Source organism: Brassica oleracea, chromosome C2 (assembly GCF_000695525.1).
Source record: "Brassica oleracea var. oleracea cultivar TO1000 chromosome C2, BOL, whole genome shotgun sequence".
Lineage (NCBI taxonomy): Eukaryota > Viridiplantae > Streptophyta > Magnoliopsida > Brassicales > Brassicaceae > Brassica > Brassica oleracea.
In genome coordinates this window covers 38188583-38207942 of record NC_027749.1, presented here as the reverse complement: position 1 = coordinate 38207942, position 19360 = coordinate 38188583, and the positions used below count along the sequence as shown (strand labels likewise).

At 35.6% G+C, this 19360-nt stretch overlaps 4 protein-coding genes and 1 pseudogene across 4 annotated transcripts; 4 read left to right on the top strand and 1 right to left on the bottom strand.

Annotated features, from left to right (window-relative positions):
* Positions 1 to 1027: 1027 nt before the first annotated feature.
* Positions 1028 to 2855, top strand: LOC106327023 (tubulin beta-4 chain-like). The gene is made up of 3 exons (XM_013765022.1): positions 1028 to 1501; positions 1599 to 1868; positions 1948 to 2855. The coding sequence occupies exons 1-3, from the start codon at positions 1108 to 1110 to the stop codon at positions 2619 to 2621; spliced, it is 1338 nt and encodes a 445-aa protein (XP_013620476.1). The 5' UTR covers positions 1028 to 1107; the 3' UTR covers positions 2622 to 2855.
* Positions 2856 to 3192: 337 nt separating this feature from the next.
* On the top strand, positions 3193 to 4641 carry LOC106324164 (annotated as a pseudogene).
* On the bottom strand, positions 4407 to 5238 carry LOC106327024 (SKP1-like protein 18). Its single transcript, XM_013765023.1, has 2 exons — positions 4690 to 5238; positions 4407 to 4546 (listed from the first exon to the last, which is right to left on the bottom strand). Exons 1-2 carry the CDS (start codon positions 5173 to 5175, stop codon positions 4463 to 4465), a joined length of 570 nt encoding a protein of 189 aa, XP_013620477.1. The 5' UTR covers positions 5176 to 5238; the 3' UTR covers positions 4407 to 4462.
* A 9593-nt stretch (positions 5239 to 14831) lies between these two features.
* On the top strand, positions 14832 to 16492 carry LOC106325786 (late embryogenesis abundant protein 1). The gene is made up of 2 exons (XM_013763834.1): positions 14832 to 15065; positions 15617 to 16492. Exons 1-2 carry the CDS (start codon positions 14910 to 14912, stop codon positions 16340 to 16342), a joined length of 882 nt encoding a protein of 293 aa, XP_013619288.1. The 5' UTR covers positions 14832 to 14909; the 3' UTR covers positions 16343 to 16492.
* A 770-nt stretch (positions 16493 to 17262) lies between these two features.
* Positions 17263 to 18196, top strand: LOC106326101 (auxin-repressed 12.5 kDa protein). Its single transcript, XM_013764128.1, has 3 exons — positions 17263 to 17409; positions 17536 to 17725; positions 17912 to 18196. Exons 1-3 carry the CDS (start codon positions 17268 to 17270, stop codon positions 17946 to 17948), a joined length of 369 nt encoding a protein of 122 aa, XP_013619582.1. The 5' UTR covers positions 17263 to 17267; the 3' UTR covers positions 17949 to 18196.
* The last annotated feature ends 1164 nt before the right edge of the window (positions 18197 to 19360 follow it).

Below are 19360 nucleotides of genomic sequence, written 5' to 3'. Positions count from 1 at the left end.
CATGGGCGTGAGATCACTTGTTTTGGACATTGATCCATTCAGTCCAAAGGTGGACGATAAAGAAGTCCATTTAGTCCTGAGATTGACGATGAATAAGTCTTGGTTTTAGACACTGATCTGATTGGTCCATAAGAAGGACGATGAAGAAGCCTTTGATTTTAGTTTATTTTATACTAACCAGCCCAAAGAGTGGTTATTTGGTTTTATTGATTTGTTTTCAGTCAGGTTATGTTTTACACATGGTGGTACACGCATATCACAACAACATCATCCAAGATTTCGTGTGTGTGTGTATTTGAGGTCGATGACTCAATATATTCGATTAGATTGTGGCATGGCCGATGGTAAAGAAGAACCAACTATCATGTTCGAGGACGAAGCATATTCTGCCTAAGATCTTCATCACCCACAGATTGCAGAAAATTGGAGAGGTCCAAGGGACCTTCAGTAATGTCCAAATCAGGGGGAGTAATGTGTGTTGTACTCTTTTTTTTCACTCTGGTTTTGTCCCAATTGGATTTTCCTAATAAGGTTTTAATGAGACAACATTAAAGCACATTATAAGCTCTAAACGGTTATGACATCCAAAAGAAAGTGTTATGAACCAGATTGTGGATGGATCATAACCAAAAGATTATGATTTGTAATCTTTTCATAAATCTATGACGGTGAAATCTCCTATATAAGGAACATCTATGTTATGAATAAAGATAGAATTTTCGATTATTTTTACAACCTTGATTTGATTATGCATATTAATTATTGTACTTATCCATAATAAGAACAAAACCTGTTCGGCAGAAGAAAAAAACTAAATTAGTTAATATTTTGTTTTAAAATAGCAAAAATATCTGTGGAGGACAAGTGGGAGAGAGGTATTTGAAATCCTCCGCTGTCGTACAGCCAAGAGAAGGAAAATTAAACATATAAAAGATCTAGGGGTCCAATCAGAAATCCAAATAAAGAACAAGGGCACATTTGTAAGCAAATAAATAAAAAAACTATATATAGCAGATTAACTTTTTAATCCTCCGCTCGTCGCCATTTTCTCATCTCAGCTCTTCCCTTTTCTTTTCTCTCTCTCAAGAAACAAAGCGAAGGAGAAAAATGAGAGAGATCCTCCATATCCAAGGCGGTCAATGTGGAAACCAGATCGGTGCCAAGTTCTGGGAAGTGATCTGCGGAGAGCACGGCATCGATCACACCGGCCAATACGTAGGCGACTCTCCTCTCCAGCTCGAACGCATCGATGTGTATTTCAACGAGGCGAGCGGGGGAAAGTACGTTCCACGCGCCGTTCTCATGGATCTGGAGCCTGGCACCATGGATTCGCTCAGATCTGGACCGTACGGACAGATCTTCCGTCCCGATAACTTCGTGTTTGGGCAGTCCGGCGCCGGGAACAACTGGGCGAAAGGTCACTACACGGAGGGCGCGGAGTTGATCGATTCCGTGCTTGATGTTGTGAGGAAGGAAGCTGAGAACAGCGACTGTCTACAAGGTGAGAAGATATCTCATTAGGTTTTGAATCTCGATCTAGGTTAAGATTGATTTCTTGCATATTGTTGATGCGTTGGTTTGGCTCTTTGGTATAATAGGTTTCCAGGTTTGTCACTCGTTGGGTGGAGGTACTGGATCTGGCATGGGGACGCTTCTCATCTCTAAGATAAGAGAGGAGTATCCAGACCGTATGATGATGACCTTCTCTGTGTTTCCTTCTCCTAAGGTCTCTGACACTGTTGTTGAGCCATACAATGCAACTCTCTCTGTGCATCAGCTTGTCGAAAACGCTGACGAGTGTATGGTTTTGGACAATGAGGCCCTCTACGATATCTGCTTCCGTACCCTCAAGCTTGCTAATCCCACATGTGAGTCAATTCTATAATTTTACAGATTCTTGTAATGTGGTTTTGAGTCTCCTGACTTGTTTTCTTTGTGATTCATTAGTTGGTGACCTTAACCACCTCATCTCGGCTACCATGAGTGGTGTCACATGCTGCCTTCGTTTCCCTGGTCAACTCAACTCCGACCTTAGGAAGCTTGCTGTGAACCTGATCCCTTTCCCGAGGCTCCACTTCTTCATGGTTGGTTTTGCTCCCTTGACGTCAAGAGGATCACAGCAGTACAGTGCCTTGAGTGTCCCTGAACTGACCCAGCAGATGTGGGATGCCAAGAACATGATGTGCGCTGCTGACCCTCGTCACGGACGTTACCTAACTGCGTCCGCTGTGTTCCGTGGGAAGCTTAGCACTAAGGAGGTCGATGAGCAGATGATGAACATTCAGAACAAAAACTCATCCTACTTTGTTGAATGGATCCCTAACAACGTCAAGTCCAGCGTCTGTGACATTGCACCAACGGGTTTGAAAATGGCGTCGACTTTCATCGGAAACTCAACTTCGATCCAGGAGATGTTCAGGCGTGTGAGCGAGCAGTTCACAGCTATGTTAAGGAGAAAGGCTTTCCTTCATTGGTACACAGGAGAAGGCATGGCCGAGATGGAGTTCACGGAAGCAGAGAGTAACATGAATGATCTTGTTGCAGAGTATCAGCAGTACCAGGATGCTACAGCCGGTGAAGAAGAGTACGAGGAGGAAGAAGAGGAGTACGATGAGGCTTGAGATGCTATTCAATGCCTTCGTCTGATTCATAAGCTGTGTAAGTTGCAGTCGCGTTCTTCTCTTTGAGTTTCTTCTTTAAATATCTCCTTTTTTTCCTTCCGGTTTATGTTTGCTTTGTCCTTGAAACACAAACTCGTTCTGATTGTTAAAACGTTTGCGTGTATTGCTTTATTGTTTTTGTCAAATGAAAAATATTATTGCTTTTGTTCTTTCAAGTTTGGTGCTTTATTGTTACTCCCGATTACACTCCCGGGGTCTGTATATCACGTTCGCTGATTAATTACCAGTTCCAACTAGATCCTACTTTTCCTTAATTAAACTTGCATAAGAATAGCTCGGAGATGAGTTATCTTAAGTCCTGCTTCTCACAAAGTCTTGTGGATTATGATACACATGTAAAACGGTTCATCTTTCCGTTGTTTCCCTAGAGACAGCCTTATGTCCTCAAACGGAGATTTAGCTTTCAGGATTCTATCCATACGCGTCAGGAAGATCGCTAGGTTATTGTCAGGGTCCATTCTTATCAACCAATTCAACTCGGGTAGGCAGTGAAATTACTAATATGCGTTAATTGTCACCAACCAATAATGGTGCTCTGCGATTCCATAGTTATGAAGCTGTATGTGAACCTAAGCCACGTTTCCCTAGAAGTGACGATCTTGTTATTGGACGTCTTGCTAAAGAAGATGAAGCAACTATTTTCGCCACTGATGATGTCCTCGCTGCTCTTATATGCGCTCATTTAACGTGTTGGGAACAAGTTATTCTTTGATAAGAGAGATGGGCCACCGCCTGATTTGTTATCGGTTCACGAGACTTCTCAGGAGCCACTTCCTGAAGGCAAAGACGATATCAACTCTGCTCATTCTCTAGGCGTGGAGGCTGCTTTCATCAACCAGAGCTTTTTGCTCAGCAGGTTTTGGTTAAGAATGGAAAAAGGGAAACCCTTGATGAGCCAATCCTAAATGCTAATGAAGGGGAAGAGAATGCTTCTCTATTGCTTTATAGGTATAGGAGATGGAAACTTGATGATAATAATATGTATCTAGTTGCTAGGTGCGAGTTACAGAGCACTGTTGAACTAGATAACCACAAGTGTTTCCTCTCTTTGAGTGCTCTTAACGAGTTTGATCCGAAATACTCTGGTGTTGATTGGAAACAGAAGCTTGAGACTCAGAGAGGTGCGGTTTTAGCTAATAAGTTGAAGAACAATGGTAATAACTAATAAGTTAGCTAAATGGGCTGCACATGCTCTTTTGGCTTATGCGGGTGTGATGAAGATTTGTTTCGTTTCTAGGGTTCATCCTCGTGATCATATTAACATTGTGATATTATCAGTTTTGGGGGTATAGGCCGAAGGATTTCGCTGGCAGATTTATCTCAACACTTCAAACATGTGGGGTATTGTGAAGTCGATTGTTGATCTGTGTATGAAGCTGAGTGAAGGAAAGTATGCTTTGGTGAAGGATCCTTCGAAGCCTGAAGTTAGGATTTACGAGGTTCCAGCTGATGCTTTTGAGAATGATTATGTGGAAGAGCCTCTCCCTGATGATGAACAGGTTCAGCCACCTGAGGAGAACAACAATGCTGAAGCAGGAGCAGGAGCAGGAGCAGTGTCTAATGGAGCTTCTTCTAATAATGAAGCTGGGGAGGATAAGAAGCGTGAAGGTCAAGCCTGATTATGGTAAATGCCAAAGAGCTGTTTTGAGTTAAAGTTCCAAAGCAGTGCTCTTTTTGAAGAGCTAAAACGGGTACTTTGCTGGTTTGTTTTTTTATCTGAGAAAATAACATTAGTTCAAATAGTACACACAATATTTGCGTGATCGTGGCCTTGGTCCACATTACCTTTTCTTTATTAAAAGAAAACCTAATCCTATTATGAAAACGGCGGCGACGCCAATCTTCCACAGTTGCGGAGAATTTGCCTGGAGATAAAGCATTGAAATTAAAGAGATGATAGACATAAGCATTGAAAACTAAAGAGGCCAAAGTGAATAGCACACACTATGGTTTCACGAAGTAGACAGATCAAAGAAATTATTAATTAGAATCATTCAAAAGCCCATACGTTCTCCTTGCGAACAGCTGCTTCTTCTTCGGGCGTGAAATCGTTCTGAATTTTGAAGATCTCGCGAACATCCTCTGGTGTTTTGTCTTTAATGTAATCTGCAAGCGTCTGACATGAAAGATCGAGAAGGCCTGGGAGGTTGAGATAGTTAGCAGCCAGGATGAGCTCGGAGATGGTGTCCAGATCTACTTTCATGAACTCCGCTTTCCAAATCTTCAGTTTCTTCTTCGCCTCTTCGTCTTCATCAATCGGACCAGCTTCGACGTGGGTCTTGCAGTAGTCGATGACTTTGTCGAGGATTTTTCCGGTGACGTTCTGAAGCGGGATTGTTCCGGCACACCCGGCTTCGAGCATTTCAGCTATGGTGTGGGATTCGCGAGCTACTGCTTCGTCGATCTCGAAAGAATCGCCGTCGGAGCTGGTCAACACAATCTTGCCCGAAGACAAGCTTAGTTTCTCGGTTAAGCCGACCAGATTCTGGGCCATGTTTGATTAGAAGATTCTCGAACGGAAATGAGGAAATGATGACAGATTTGCTCTCTTTCTCTCTAGCTATTTAATAGGCTCGGATAAATTGGAAAGACCGAGATTTTTTTTTGTCAACCCAATTTCCATTAAATGGAAACATTGCCCAATGGGCATTACAGTTACAAGTGAAACCAAACTAAACCTTTTACAATAAAGCCCAATATTAAGCCCAACAGAGAAAATCTAAATGGATCAACAGAAAGACATTTGTCTTTTAACGTGTCTTGAACTAAGGCTGCCTTCGTGGACTCCACGTGTTGCACGAAGGGAAGAGGTTGCAGAGTCGCCAGAAACCGGCACCGACTCACTCTCTGGTGACCAGAGCTAATCCCCTCAGAAGCTTGATTCCACTTGATTGCTTTCCTCTCACCATCGCTTCTCAAAATCTCCATCTTCTTCATTGGATGTGACATATAGCAAGAAGCTTCAACCAATTTAATACAGCCGTTATTGAAATACCTACTCTATAGTAAGCTTCAACTCTTCTTGAGCTGGACCAAACTGTGAAGACAAACATGAAAAACTCAAATCTTTATCCCCTAAGAATACTTTGCCTAAATTTCAAAGAAACAAAGAATGATTTTATCAGGGAAAAAGATTTGAGGATAACCAATAGAGAAAAGAAATTTTGGAAAAGCATCCGGGATACGATGATTTCCGGTAAACCCACAAATACTTCAAAATGAAAAACGAGAGAAGAAGCTTTTCGGATATTATTAAATCAACCAAAAACATAGATAAATAAAGAACTTGAAGAACTGCTCTGCTTTTTTATTGATACACAACAAAATCACCTAAATAAGGAAAATCAACCAAAAACAGAGAGATTTGCTCTTTTTATTTTCCAAAACAATAAGGAAAATTAAAAAAAAAAGTGAAACAACAAAAACACCATGGTTTCCACTGGGCCAAGAAAGAACGAATAGAAAATAAACATTTAGAAATTAAAAAAAAAGTTTTTTTTTGGATTTATCAACCAATTATAATTTGCCATCTCACGTTTATTTTTTTTCTAAAAAAAAAAAATACTAATTTTTGCCAAGTTAACGCGGTCGGATTATTGCAATCCTTGTTTTGTAAATCTTCACCTTCCACATTAAACCAAACATAAAGGCTAATAAAATACTGCGATTTTTTCAAGTGTTTTAGAGTGTCCGAAACTAAAGCATAAAAATTGTCAATGTTTCAATTCAAAAAGGTAAATTGAGAAGAAGGTTGAAGTTGAGTATAAACATGTGCTTCAAGTATCTTTTCAAAATACTATTCATACATTCGTTTCGTTGTGGGCTCACCATATCAATTGTAAAAGTATGGCGTAATATACCATTGCTCATTTTTCTTTCGTCTCAAACAAATTCTTCAGCCATTTATTCTCTGTCAATTTATGCATGTTGACCATTTTACTCCATGCCAATAACCAATATTTTTCTTCTTCATGGTCATATACCCATTTTCCAAAATCCATGCCAAACTGGTCTTGTTCGTGAAATACACGATTCAAATTCTTTGCAGCATTTTGATAAGTATGTCAAACGCATAACCTATGTTTTGTCTCTGGAAACACCTTCACTATTGCATTCACCATTGCTACAGATTAGTCTGTAAAAACTATTTTGGGTTGTTTTCCAGACATTCCTCCGAGAAAAGTCTCAAAAAATCACTTAAAAGACTCAGTGGTTTCATCTTATAAAAGAGCAACTTCGAACACAACAGTTTGCTTGTGATGATTGACCCTGACAAATGGAGCAGGCGGTCTATCATAATCATTGGTCTTATAAGTTGTGTAAAAGCAAACAACATCTCCAAAAGAGATTGTAATCGCTTATAGACTGATCATCTGCCCAATAGATATTAGTGATCATATCGTCCTCATCAAGTTGCTTTGAATAAAAAAATGATGAATTATCTTCTTTCTTTTTCTGAAAGTATTCCAAAACCGCTCCAGCATCTCCCTTTACCATTGCTTCCATCCGCTTATGGAATATGTAATTGCAATAATCGTTCTAAAAAAAACCCAGATTTTCGCTACCCCCAACTTCCATGATCATCATTTTAACGGTTGCTTTTGCTGAATTTCCTGACATCTTGGCATCATCAACATGTTATTTTTGAGAGATAATTATTGCTCGATTTCCCTTTAAAAAATGTTTCATAAGTGTTCTCACTAAGTCATGGTTATGATTCGGCTCGAAAGACACAATCTTATATTATACGGTACACCGAACGTAGCAAACCATACGAACTTTATAACCACACCTTGTGATTGGTAGGGGAAAATCAGCTAATTCATACATCAACAAGGGTCAACGGTCCCGATCAGTACATAAACATGTTACCTGTGCGAAAACATATATCAACTAGTACAAAATTTAATTTTCATACGCGAACTTTCAAGATTTGATTTTGTCATACATTGACCTAATTTCCGTTAGTCAAACGTTGAGTTGTCGTTAACCAGTAACAGAAAATCAGCTAATTCCTACATCAACATGGACCAATGGTCCAGATCAATACATAAACACTTCACCTGTGCAAAAACATACATCACCTATGAACTTTCGAAATCTAGTTTTAACATACACTAAAGCTTGACATGCGCATCCGCGCGGATATTTGTTGTTAATTTTTTTATAAATTGTTTAGTGACATTCCTAAATATATAAAATTTTGTTCATTTTTATGTTCCTGCATATAAAAACCAAACCCACCAGGATCTGGAAACCACCAGAAAATTTATAATACTCGAACAAAGCATAATTTCAAAACCCATAAAAAATTCGATGTCCGAAAGAACCAATCCATACCCAACCGTATACCTGATATCCATATCTTAATGAAGTAGTTAAGAAGTATAAAAAAAGGTAAAAGATATAATAAAACACTTAAATATAGGTAAATTCTGTTTTATATTTCTATATAAGACATGATGTCAAATTATTTTGAAAAAATGCAATTAATAAAGTAGTTAAGTTGAGCGAAAATAAGGAAACAAAAGATGTAATAAATCTGTTGAAAATAATGTTAGTTTTATTTTGTACTTAAATTTAATAAAATAGATTTAGCTAATCTTTACTAGTCAAATAATACCGAAAATAAATTCTGTCACTTGTTGATTAAGTAAATTTTTTATTGTATTATGTGATAATTAAACCATAGTACGTAGTAATTGACAGAGAAATGAGAATGTTTAGCTTATCGAAGACAATCCATTTTCTCTTTGTTCAATTTTGTCTTCTTTCGTTTTCTCGGTGTTAGTGTTTTCTGTTGTCGAAAAAGTTGAAGAAAAAAATTAAAGAGAAAAGCTAACTAATGAATTATACGAGAAAGAAATCGTTTTACCTACATGATTTATTTTTCTCATTCAATTACTACGTAATACAGTTTAATTACCACATAATACAATGAAAACCTTACTTAATCAATACGTGACAAAAAATTTATATTCGATATTATTTGACTAGTGGAAATTAGGTAAATGTCAAGCTTTAGCGTATGTTAAAACCAGATTTCAAAAGTTCATTTATTGAATTTAAATTTTGTATTAGTTGATGTATGTTTTTGCACAAGTAAAGTGTTTATGTATTGATATGTATCATTGGTCCCTGTTGATGCAGGAATTAACCGATTTTCTATTACCGGTTAACAACAACTCAACGTTTGACTAATGGAAGTTAAGTCAATGTATGATAAAAATGTAGCATGAACTCTTTATGTATTCTCAAAAGAGTATATTGAAACCATGATTGCATGCATACTTGCTATAAGCTATATGCGAGTCTCTTCAGAACTAAACTCCATTCTGATACAAAATTCATCTTTCTTTTCATTCTCATTTTTTTTGCTTCTAGGATCAACATCTTTGGTTTCAAGTTGATCTTTTGTGTTGGCTATTTCATATTCTTCCTCAAATTCACTGACTGAAGTGTCGTTTTCACTGAGTTAAGCATCGTCTTCCTCGGCCAAAAACTTAACTAACTCTTTATTTAACAAACTGGAATCACCTGAGACTTGTAAACTATATCCACACTGACCACCAAAAACAGTTTCTTGACCACTTAATTGATTATTCTCCATTGCAATCTGCACTAACCATTTTAATATTATTATATTTATATTATAGGAGAGATGTAACCTAAATCTTTACTAAATTTACTATGTTTTCTTGAGCCAACCTCATCTTTCAATAAAAGAATAGACTTAACCTAAATAAACAATATCTAGTAAAACACATAACATCAAAATAATATAAAATTCTATGATCAAACCAGGATAAAATAATAGATAAAAGTCAAGGAAGAATGTGAAAACCACATAAACGTAACCTACGAATCCAAGGATGTATCTGTTAGAGATGAAATCAAAAATATTTTTGCTGAATTCATTAGTTTTTGAAAATTTGACGTAATTATAAAAAATCTAAGAACTCTAAATTTATGATTATATGGTGAGATATATAACAAACAATAATCAGAATTGATGTTAATTATGTCTCTATAACGACTTGACGTGATCTAAAAACATCAATTCAAAAACTTGAAAAAGAATAAAAGTTTAGCTCAGCGTAACAATGCAAAACGTAGCTCGAACCGTTAATCACGTTAAGAATTACTTGGGAGCAGGTTTCATACGATCAAAGTTCAAGAGGATTTACAAAACAAGGGTTACAATAATCCGAAGACGGCGTTAACAACATTTTCTGTTTTTTATCTTCTTTTTTTTTTGGCGAAAGCTACTATTTTTTTTTCTTAAAAGAAAAACTGAACGTGAAGTGGAAAATTATAATTGACTGGTGAACTTACAGTTTCATCTTAAAGGGTGAACCGAAGAAAAAATCGAAATAAAATAGTATGAATGAAAAAAATTATTTGTTCATTCTCAAATTTAACAAGGAATAGTTTTGTTCTATATTCATGTCCAAAAAATGGAATGAGAAAGAATAAGAAGAAAAAAATATTCTTTGTGAATGGTATATTTTTTTAGGAATGATAAACAATTCAATGTTCCTCTTCGTTCCTTTGTTACTGGTCGGAGCCAAAAAAGTTTAGCCCCAAATAGGCTTTAAATTTTCGGTTTTGCAGAATTTAAAAATCTATGCAATTTCTTTTCCAATTAGACCATTTAATTGTTAATCATTCTAAAATGATTAAGAATGAAGTACATGGAAAATGAGGAACAAGTTGTTATTCAAAATAATCAAGAAAACATTCATCATGTTACGAACCAAGGATACTATAGAGATTGAAGGAAGTAAAGCAACTACAAATAATAATTACTATTGTTGAAGAACTTTTTTTGTTTTGGATGCTATGGAAATGCAACCATAATTTCATCACAAAGAGGTAGAAGACAATTACTCCATAATTATTCCTCCATAGAAGACACATTCACTATTGGAATATGAAGCAATAGCCTTACGGCTGCCACCCTTGAGAATTGATATGTGTGATATACAAACTAAAGTCTATACCAGTAATCTTCAAAGGGGATGCCAAAGCATTGTATTATACCCTTAAGTCTATTGGAATAGAGAAATCCTAGGACAGTGAAGCTAGTACTACTAAAGCCAATAATAAGGTGTGATGTGATTTGATGTCTCAGTTACCACTCACGTGATAAACATCAGCACCTTAACTTGTTCATGTGAGTGAGAGTAAGTTTTCTTATGTGCCTAGGAAGTTTCTTGCGGAAATAGACCGTTTAGAAAAGACTGCTAGGATAATAGGTTTGGGCAAATTATCCGTTAAATTTGATTCGATCCATTATTCGTTTCGATTCAAAAAATCCGGATATCTGTTATGCTTCGAAGCAAAGAAAATAATAATATCTAATATTCGTAAGAAACAAATCAAATAGCAAATATCACTTTTAAAAATGTCAAATATCCTCTCCGATTCGTAGTAAATTGTAATAAAATTATGTATAAATAAGTTATTATATTTATATATATCATAAGTGTATAATAAGTTAATTTACTATTTGTTAGTGTTGGGCTGCTGAAGAAATTCAATACTTAACTTCTGCCAAATTTCAAGTCATTCAGATGAAATGATAGGAAAAACAATTGAAAAGAGTTTGCTGTTTTGGGTAATCGACAAAGTTTTTACCATTACAGTGGATAACACAAGTTCAAATGATTTAGGAGTGCGTTATATGCGAAGAAGTCTCTGATCAAGAGGAGGCTGTGTGCTAGATGGAGAGTTTCTTCATATGCGGTGTGGTGTACACATATTATGACTGATTGTTAAAGACGGATTAAAAGATGTAGAAGCTGTGATTTATCGGATCCATTTGGCTGTTCGTTATGTAAAATCTCCTCCAAGCAGATTGTCAAAGTTTAAGGAGTGTTTGGAACAACTGAAGCTTCCTACGAACTGTGGTATTTGCTTGGATGTGAAAACTATATGGAATTATACTTATTTGATGTTTGAGTCTGCCATTAAGGTAAGAAAAGCTTTTTATTTTTTGGAATTAAAAGACAGAGCTTATAAACATGAAATGACTGATAGCTTACCATCACATGTTGATTGGTCTTACACTGAGGGTCTCGTTCCATTCCTGCAATCACTTTATGAGACAATTGTGAAGATTTCTGGATCTCTTTACATCACGTCAAATGCTTACACGAAAGAGATCTTTGGTTTGTCTTTACTGATAATGAAGAGGGGCATGGATGGAACTAATTCCGTAAGAGAGAAAAACATGAAAAGTATTGGGGTAACATTGATAACATGAACATGATCATCTTTGTTGCAACTATACTTGATCCTTGATACAAGAGGAAGTGGGTTAAATGGTTGATTGATGAAATCTATTCAAAAGAAGAAGCTGTTTATCTATTGTCAAAGATCGATGATGCATTAGAGAAGATGTTTAAGCACTACAAGACTATCATTCCTGAAAATGTGGTGTCTTCTAGTAAAAGAGATGACAATTTTTATGAAGTTAATGTTCAAACGATTGGGAAGATTGGCTCTTGGATGACTTCAATGTACAAAAAACATAAAGAAAGTAAAGGGCATGCACCATCTGAATCAGAATTGGAAAGATATTTGGTTGATGATTGTGAAAATGATGAGGATGATGGTTTTGATATTTTATATTGGTGGAAGACTACAAGATCAAAGTACAAAGTACTCTTTTTAACGGCAAAAGATGTTCTAGCGGTCCCGATGTAAACAGTTGCGTCTGAATCTGCTTTTAGTGCTGGAAGTTGCGTACTTGATTCTTTTCATAATTCACTGAGTCCGAATATGGCTGAAGCTCTCATGTGCACACAGGACTGGATTCGACGTGAGAATCAAGCTCTTCTTGTGGAGGAAAGCATGGATGATATATTAGAACTAGAAGCTGGTATGTTCTGTTTTAATATCTAGTTTCTCAATCCATATTCTTATAGTTTATTGTTATTTTATTCTAATTTTTATATAATCCTCGTTGTTTAGAGCTGGAGCTGGAAAATATAACATCTTGTCACATGGTTGTCGATGACTGATTCTAACAACAGGTTTGAATACTAATTTTACCAAGTTATGGTTCATTTATATATATGTTATGCTCTACTTTTCAATTTGAATATGTTTTGTGTATGCAGGTTCCAAAGAAAGAGATAAGTGGATATTTAGGTTTTTGCGAAAATTTTTGATTTTGAAAAGCTACATAGAAAAGATTAGTTGATGATTAGCTTTTAGTGATTTTTTGGATGTACATAAACTATTTGAAAAAGATGAGCAGATGTTAACCTGCTGATATGTTGTAATATTTTGATGATATGTTTGTATGATTTATAAAATATGTGATAATTATTAATTTTCATTTTTCTACGAAGTAGAGTGGATAATTTGCGAATAACTAAAAAAATCACGAATATTTGAACTTTTGGATCTCTGTGTCCAGACCAAAGAATAAATGTGTAATACAGTGGGACATCATTTATATTATTAAAACTGAAGTACCTTTTGGTACTATTTGGAAACATGGATAGCAATATAAATGAATTTTTTTTTGAAAACATTGATAGCAGTAAAAAAAAAAGTACAATGTCTCTTTTTATTAATTTCATTAATATAATAAAATTAATTATCTTTCCATATTTTACTCAGTTTAACAATTTCATTATTTATGTTACTTTAAAAATACATCACATCATAATTATATTACCATAATAATAGTAATACATATTTTAATTTTTTAGTTAATCAACATTAACTTTGTGCCAATTATATAATAAAAAATCTAAAATAACTCGGGTTCACATATGGTTAAATGTTCGGTTTAGTTTGTTTTACTAAATTTTTTTATTTAAGTTTTAATCAGTGAAAAATTACATAGCCAAAAATATAATTCAAAAAAAATGTTTTTGTGAATAAAATAAAACTTAAATCAAAATAATAAAAATGTATTACATTTATTGTCACTTAATTTTCACTCCATATAATTATTTTATTAAATAAAAAACTCTTTCTATTTCATTTAATTCAGCTAAACACAAACAAAAAAAATCTTTTTATTAGTTTATAAAATCAATTAGGCATGAAGATTGGCTATCTATTGAGGTACATGTTGTTTATTTCGGGTATCGTGTTTTTTGTTTTAAAATATTGTAAATTTATGTGTGAGTTTTGAGTTGGGTCCTTCTGGATTTGGACGAGTTCGGTTCTGATGTATATGAACCTAAAAATATCTAAATAACAAATGTATTTGAAAATAGTTTGGATATTTGTACCAAAAATAATCATATTATCTGATTCGATCTAGGTCTTATGAATACAATTAGTTATATTATGACACATCTAAAATATATGACGCTAATTATGAAAAACAAATGTCAATGAATAAAAATGTGTTGGGGTTGAAAACGGTTACGACGAAGTTAACGTCCAAATCTCCGCAGAATACAAGTATGTCTTTCCGCAACAAATCTTGCTCGGACAAGAAAACGTCACAACGTATGTTCCCGAGATAAAGCTTCGTTCGAATTCTTTTTAGATCAAACATAAGCCATCGGAAATATACCCAGACCAGCTACTGATAGGTCTGAGTATGACGATCAGAATACGGACGAACCAAGCTCGGTCATTACGCAACTACCGCACATGCACGCTGTCCGGTCGCTACGTAGCTACCGAGCTCGAACCAAGCTCGGTAGCTACGTAGCGACCGGAATAAGACTTCTCTTTGTTATTTTTTTACGATTTCTTATATTTTTTCGTTGTTATCTCGTGTTCTGATTGTTTGGCGTGTGGTATTAACAGATCTCCGGGACCTCTCGGAAATTAGAGTTTTCTTAATTTCCTAATTTAAACGGAAATCGACAATGCGAATTTTGGTTTCCAGAAAATATAAAAACAAATATCCGTGCGGATGCGTGGATCTATGTCAGGTATCGATTAACCGTACTGCTAGGGAACAACCTTCGTTACTGGTAAAAAAGAGAAAAGAAAATGAAAAGGAGAGAAAAGGTCGGTCAAAGCATAGAAGAGCTCAAGAGAAAACGCAAAACAAGTTGACACGTGTTATTTTAGTGACATATGTCAACTACGTGCCGCCAGCTGTGTTTACTGGCCCTATAAACTTATAGACATATGCGAAAGATGAGAACGACGACACTTCGAAAGTTTCAGACAAAACAAAAATATATTCAAATGCTAAATTGAGAAGAAATTGTTGTTGAGAAGAAATTGTTTCTCTGATTGATGAATATGGCGGCTATGCAACTGTCGAGCACAGCTTCTTGCGGTCTCTTTAGAGCTTTCCCTAAGAGCCGAGCTCCTCCCAGAACTCCTGCGGTGGTGATTGGTCGGAAAAATTCTCGTGTCATTTTTGCTTCATCGGTCAATAACCATTCTAAGGTAATTATTACATATACACATATAAAACAAATCGGTGCATCATCGGTGACTAGTTAATGATTCCCATTTTCTATACGATTTTTTTCACAGAAATTTTTTATATCTTAAGTTGGTGACTAGTTAATGATTCACACAACTTAAGATATAAAAAAATTTCTGTGAAAAAAATCGTATAGAAAATGGGAATCATTAACTAGTCACCGATGATGATTCCCATTTCCCATTTACACAAACAATTAGGTTTACACAAACAATTAGGTTATCATGTACGGGAAATTGTTTATATCTTGTCACCGTTAATGATTCCTGTTTCCCATTTACACAAACAATTAGGTTTCCAAAAACAATTAGGTTAACTTGTGTTACAAGAATGAAGGTTTTATTTTTTGAATAAGGCTTTACTTACAAGAAATCAAGTTGTAGATACTTTAACGGTTAATCAGTAGTTATGATTTTATTCCCCCTTCGTTTATCAGACGTATCTTTGAGTTATCGTTATTAACACAAGGTGAAACTTGAAACTTTCAAGAATGATTGTTCTGGTTTTACAGGGAAGAAACTATCCAGTAGAGAAAGCAAGAGACTCAAGGGCTGATTTGGCTAATGATTCACGGAAATGGAGAGATAAATCTGGCGAAGACTTAGAGGCTTGCAAAGAGCAAGCTAAGGACAAAGCTTATGATATGAAAGAGAAGACTAAGGACAAAGCTTATGATGTGAAAGAGAAGACGAAAGGTTATGCGGAAGAGAGTAAGGATAAAGTGAATGAAGGAGCGAGTAGAGCAGCTGATAAAGCTTACGAGACGAAAGAGAAGGCCAAGGACAAAGCTTATGATGTGAAAGAGAAGACGAAAGATTCTGCTGAAGAGACCAAGGATAGAGTGAACGAAGGAGCGAGCAGAGCAGCTGATAAAGCCTACGAGACGAAAGAGAAGGTTAAGGACAAAGCTTATGATGTGAAAGAGAAAACGAAAGATAGAGCGGAAGAGACTAAAAATAGAGCCAAGGAATATGCAGAGGATTCAAAGGAGAAAGCAGTGGATTTGGCTCAGGGGTTTAAGGAAAAGGCCCAAGATGTTGGGGAAAAGACTATGGAAACCGTGAAAGATGCGTGGGAGACGGCTAAGAGCACAGCTCAGAAGGTCACAGAGGCAGTGGTTGGGTCCGGTGAGGAGGCGGATAGGGCACGGCATGATGTTGACAAGGGCGTGGAAGATTTGTCGAAAAAAGCTAAGGAAAATTGGAAAGACGATGATAATGATCTAAAGGGGTTCTAAGATCATCAATATATATGATGATCTAAAAGTGTTCCTCTTTGTGTTTAAAGTTTTCTGTTTCAGAACTTTGACAGTATGTTTTTAGAGTCTTTTACAGCGCTGTTCTAGGTTTGAGATTGATCTGTAAAGAAAATCATGTGATCGTCAAAGACTGGGTCTAAATCTTACTTCATAGGTTAAGGAGTCATGAATAAGAGAGAATAATATTTGACTGTTGTTACATGTTTACTTTACACCCAAGTAAAGAAACTTCAAGTGTGGTTGGTTCTGTTGGTCTTGGCTTGTAGATTTAAGGGAAAATATATACCTCTAAATTGTTGAACTTTTCCTTTTATTAAAACAAAAACCAAGAACCAATCCAAAAACTGCAAACAATCATCCTCTAGCATTTCATGTTTCTTTTCTCTCTCTCAAGATGGAGCAATGCTTCTTCCTGATTTTACTTTAAGGAACAAGGAATATGTATGCAATAAAATAAGAAAATATTTTGTTCTGATAAAAATAAAGGCAATCTTTAATTGTTGTATATGCAAAGAATATATATAAAAAAGTGGAAACAAAATCTTTTTTGACATTCTTGAAAGCTTCAGTCTCACTTATATCCAAAGGAAACGGACAAATTTTCGCAAGAGACCAGCTCGCGAATTTGCTATTTGAATTGATTGTCACGTGTCCAAAGTTGTTAAGACTGGTTAGTTAAACTGGTGGATAACTGATTTGGTTTCCGTTTGTGTCAGTGTAACACCGGTTATTTTGGTGCAAATCTTGGAGGAAAAATATCAATAAAATATTGATATGGTGGTTCACTTCTCATAGTTATACATTTCAATAAACCAAAGGGATGAGCTCAATCTCTTTGACCTGACCAATTCAAATAACACCAAACCCGGATCGTGTTAAGTATTTAAAGGAGGGACATGAACATATGATCTCTCTAAGCAAAATAAAAATGGGCGTCCTTGAAAACCTCTGGGACGACGTCGTGGCTGGTCCTCAACCTGAAGCCCGTGGCCGTGGCCATCTCAGGCGAATCTCCACCGGTTTAACTGGCCTGAACAATACCAAAGGTAAATTGAAACATTTGAGATTTGAGTATGATATTATGATGTTTTATAATTCTCATATACATATACATATATATATATATATATATATATATATATATATTTTTTATTATTTATATGTGTTCTTAGAAGGAACAATGGCGGGCGGATCGGTGTCTTTACCGGCGAGTCCGGGTACTCCAGTCACACCGAGCTCTGGGCGGAAAGTGGACGTGTGGAGAAGTGTGTTTCATCCGGCAAGTAATGTGACCACAAGGGAGATTGGTGCTAATGTCTTTGATAAACCTTCTCATCCTAATTCTCCCACAGTTTACGACTGGTAAGTAAATATAGTAACATTTCATAATTTAAATTCAATTTGTTAACGATCTTGATTTCCTTGTACGAGCAAAGAATTAGAATTACAATTTTTGGGAGATATTCCAGCATACGTTGGTTTCGGTTTGAATGCTTAGAAAAATAACATAGTTGTGGACCTTGTGGTTGTATGTTGTTGCATGTACAGGATGTACAGCAGCGAAACCAGGAGCAAGCACCGTTAAAGCTTGCTGTTATCAACGGATCGTCAAATTAAAATAAGCCAAGACTCATAAAATTAAGTGGTTACTATTTCAAGATGATTAATAATCAGTTGAGTTAGCCATATGATTGGTGTTTAAATAAATTGTTAAAGCTTTTGTGCTTTTTTTTTTTGGCGTTGTTGCAATGTTGCCTCTCTACTTTTCAACATAAAAATCAAAACACCAAATATGTCAAGCCAATCAATAACGTTTTACGATTTACAAGCATATTTGACATGAATTATAATACAAAAGTCTTTTTTTTTTGTCATGATTATATTTTCTAAATTTGATGATACAAAAACGTCTCTCAGGTTTGAAAACAGGGTCTTACGAAAAGGATGTCATCTAATCGGTCCAGTTTAAATTTTCTGTATAGCATCATAAAAACCAACTATAAATGTCCTTAGACTCTAGGTACTTGAACTGTGGTAAAGTGCCTGTTTACAGCTTCGTCTGTTCTTGGGAATGTAATGAGCCATTCCGATTTATTGAAAGCATCTGAAATAAAAATATTGTAGAGAAACTGAAGCTGCTCATGCCCCCCCCCCCCCTTCGTAGTTTTTGTGAAAAAATTCGTTTGTATTATCTTACTTTCCGGTTTTGGCGAGAAAACATATTTTTGCGGTGGAAAAACTCATTTTTGCGGTTTTAGCGGGAAACTCTGTTTTGTTATTTTGATGGAAAACTCGTTGAAGATTCGTTTTTGTGGTTTTAGCGAGAAAACTTGCTTTGACGTGAAAACTCATTTTTTGCGTTTTTTCTGTTCTACTATTTTGGTAGGAAAACCCGATTATGCAATTTTAGTGGAAAAATATTTCTTTTTTATTGCGATTTTGATAGAAAAACTTAGTTTTGCGGTTTTAGTAGAAAAACTCGTTCTACGTGGTTTTTGCATGAATTTTTGTGTGGCTTTAACGGAAAAAGCATAATTATTTAGTTTTGAAGGCAAATCCAATTTTCGCAATTTTATTTTTGTTTTGGTGGGATAACTTATTTTTTCCGATTTGGTGGTGGACTTTTAGTTTTAGTTTATCTTTTAGTGATGTATAAAACTGTGTGAAGAAAAAAATAAATGGGCTAAGTTTGAGCCTTGTTAAGTCCAAAAGTTAATTATATCCTACTAACTTTTAGTCATGTTATAAAATTCGGGATTATTGATATCTTGCATATTTGCATTGTTTTAAGCTTCCATTTTGTACATAATGATCATATAGATTAGGAGTTTAGCATCTTTAGGATCCATTTTGCATTCATATGTCTTAATCAGATAATGAGTATCCTATGGAGCAATCAGAGGTGTTTAGAAGCATTGTGATCCAAAAAGAAATGAAGAATGAAGATTGATCAATCATAAGGCGATCGACGCGGGTAGCAGCACCCCGAGTCCACTG

Bases quoted from the DNA above. Each gene is read 5' to 3' on its own strand.
- LOC106327023 (XM_013765022.1), top strand. From the start codon at position 1,108: ATGAGAGAGATCCTCCATATCCAAGGCGGTCAATGTGGAAACCAGATC. The intron at 1,502-1,598 runs GTGAGAAGATAT...TTGGTATAATAG, and splicing joins GAACAGCGACTGTCTACAAG to GTTTCCAGGTTTGTCACTCG. The intron at 1,869-1,947 runs GTGAGTCAATTC...GTGATTCATTAG, and splicing joins CAAGCTTGCTAATCCCACAT to TTGGTGACCTTAACCACCTC.
- LOC106325786 (XM_013763834.1), top strand. From the start codon at position 14,910: ATGAATATGGCGGCTATGCAACTGTCGAGCACAGCTTCTTGCGGTCTC. The intron at 15,066-15,616 runs GTAATTATTACA...CTGGTTTTACAG, and splicing joins CGGTCAATAACCATTCTAAG to GGAAGAAACTATCCAGTAGA.
- LOC106327024 (XM_013765023.1), bottom strand. From the start codon at position 5,175: ATGGCCCAGAATCTGGTCGGCTTAACCGAGAAACTAAGCTTGTCTTCG. The intron at 4,547-4,689 runs GTATGGGCTTTT...CTTTATCTCCAG, and splicing joins CAGCTGTTCGCAAGGAGAAC to GCAAATTCTCCGCAACTGTG.
- LOC106326101 (XM_013764128.1), top strand. From the start codon at position 17,268: ATGATCTCTCTAAGCAAAATAAAAATGGGCGTCCTTGAAAACCTCTGG. The intron at 17,410-17,535 runs GTAAATTGAAAC...ATGTGTTCTTAG, and splicing joins TGGCCTGAACAATACCAAAG to AAGGAACAATGGCGGGCGGA. The intron at 17,726-17,911 runs GTAAGTAAATAT...TTGCATGTACAG, and splicing joins TCTCCCACAGTTTACGACTG to GATGTACAGCAGCGAAACCA.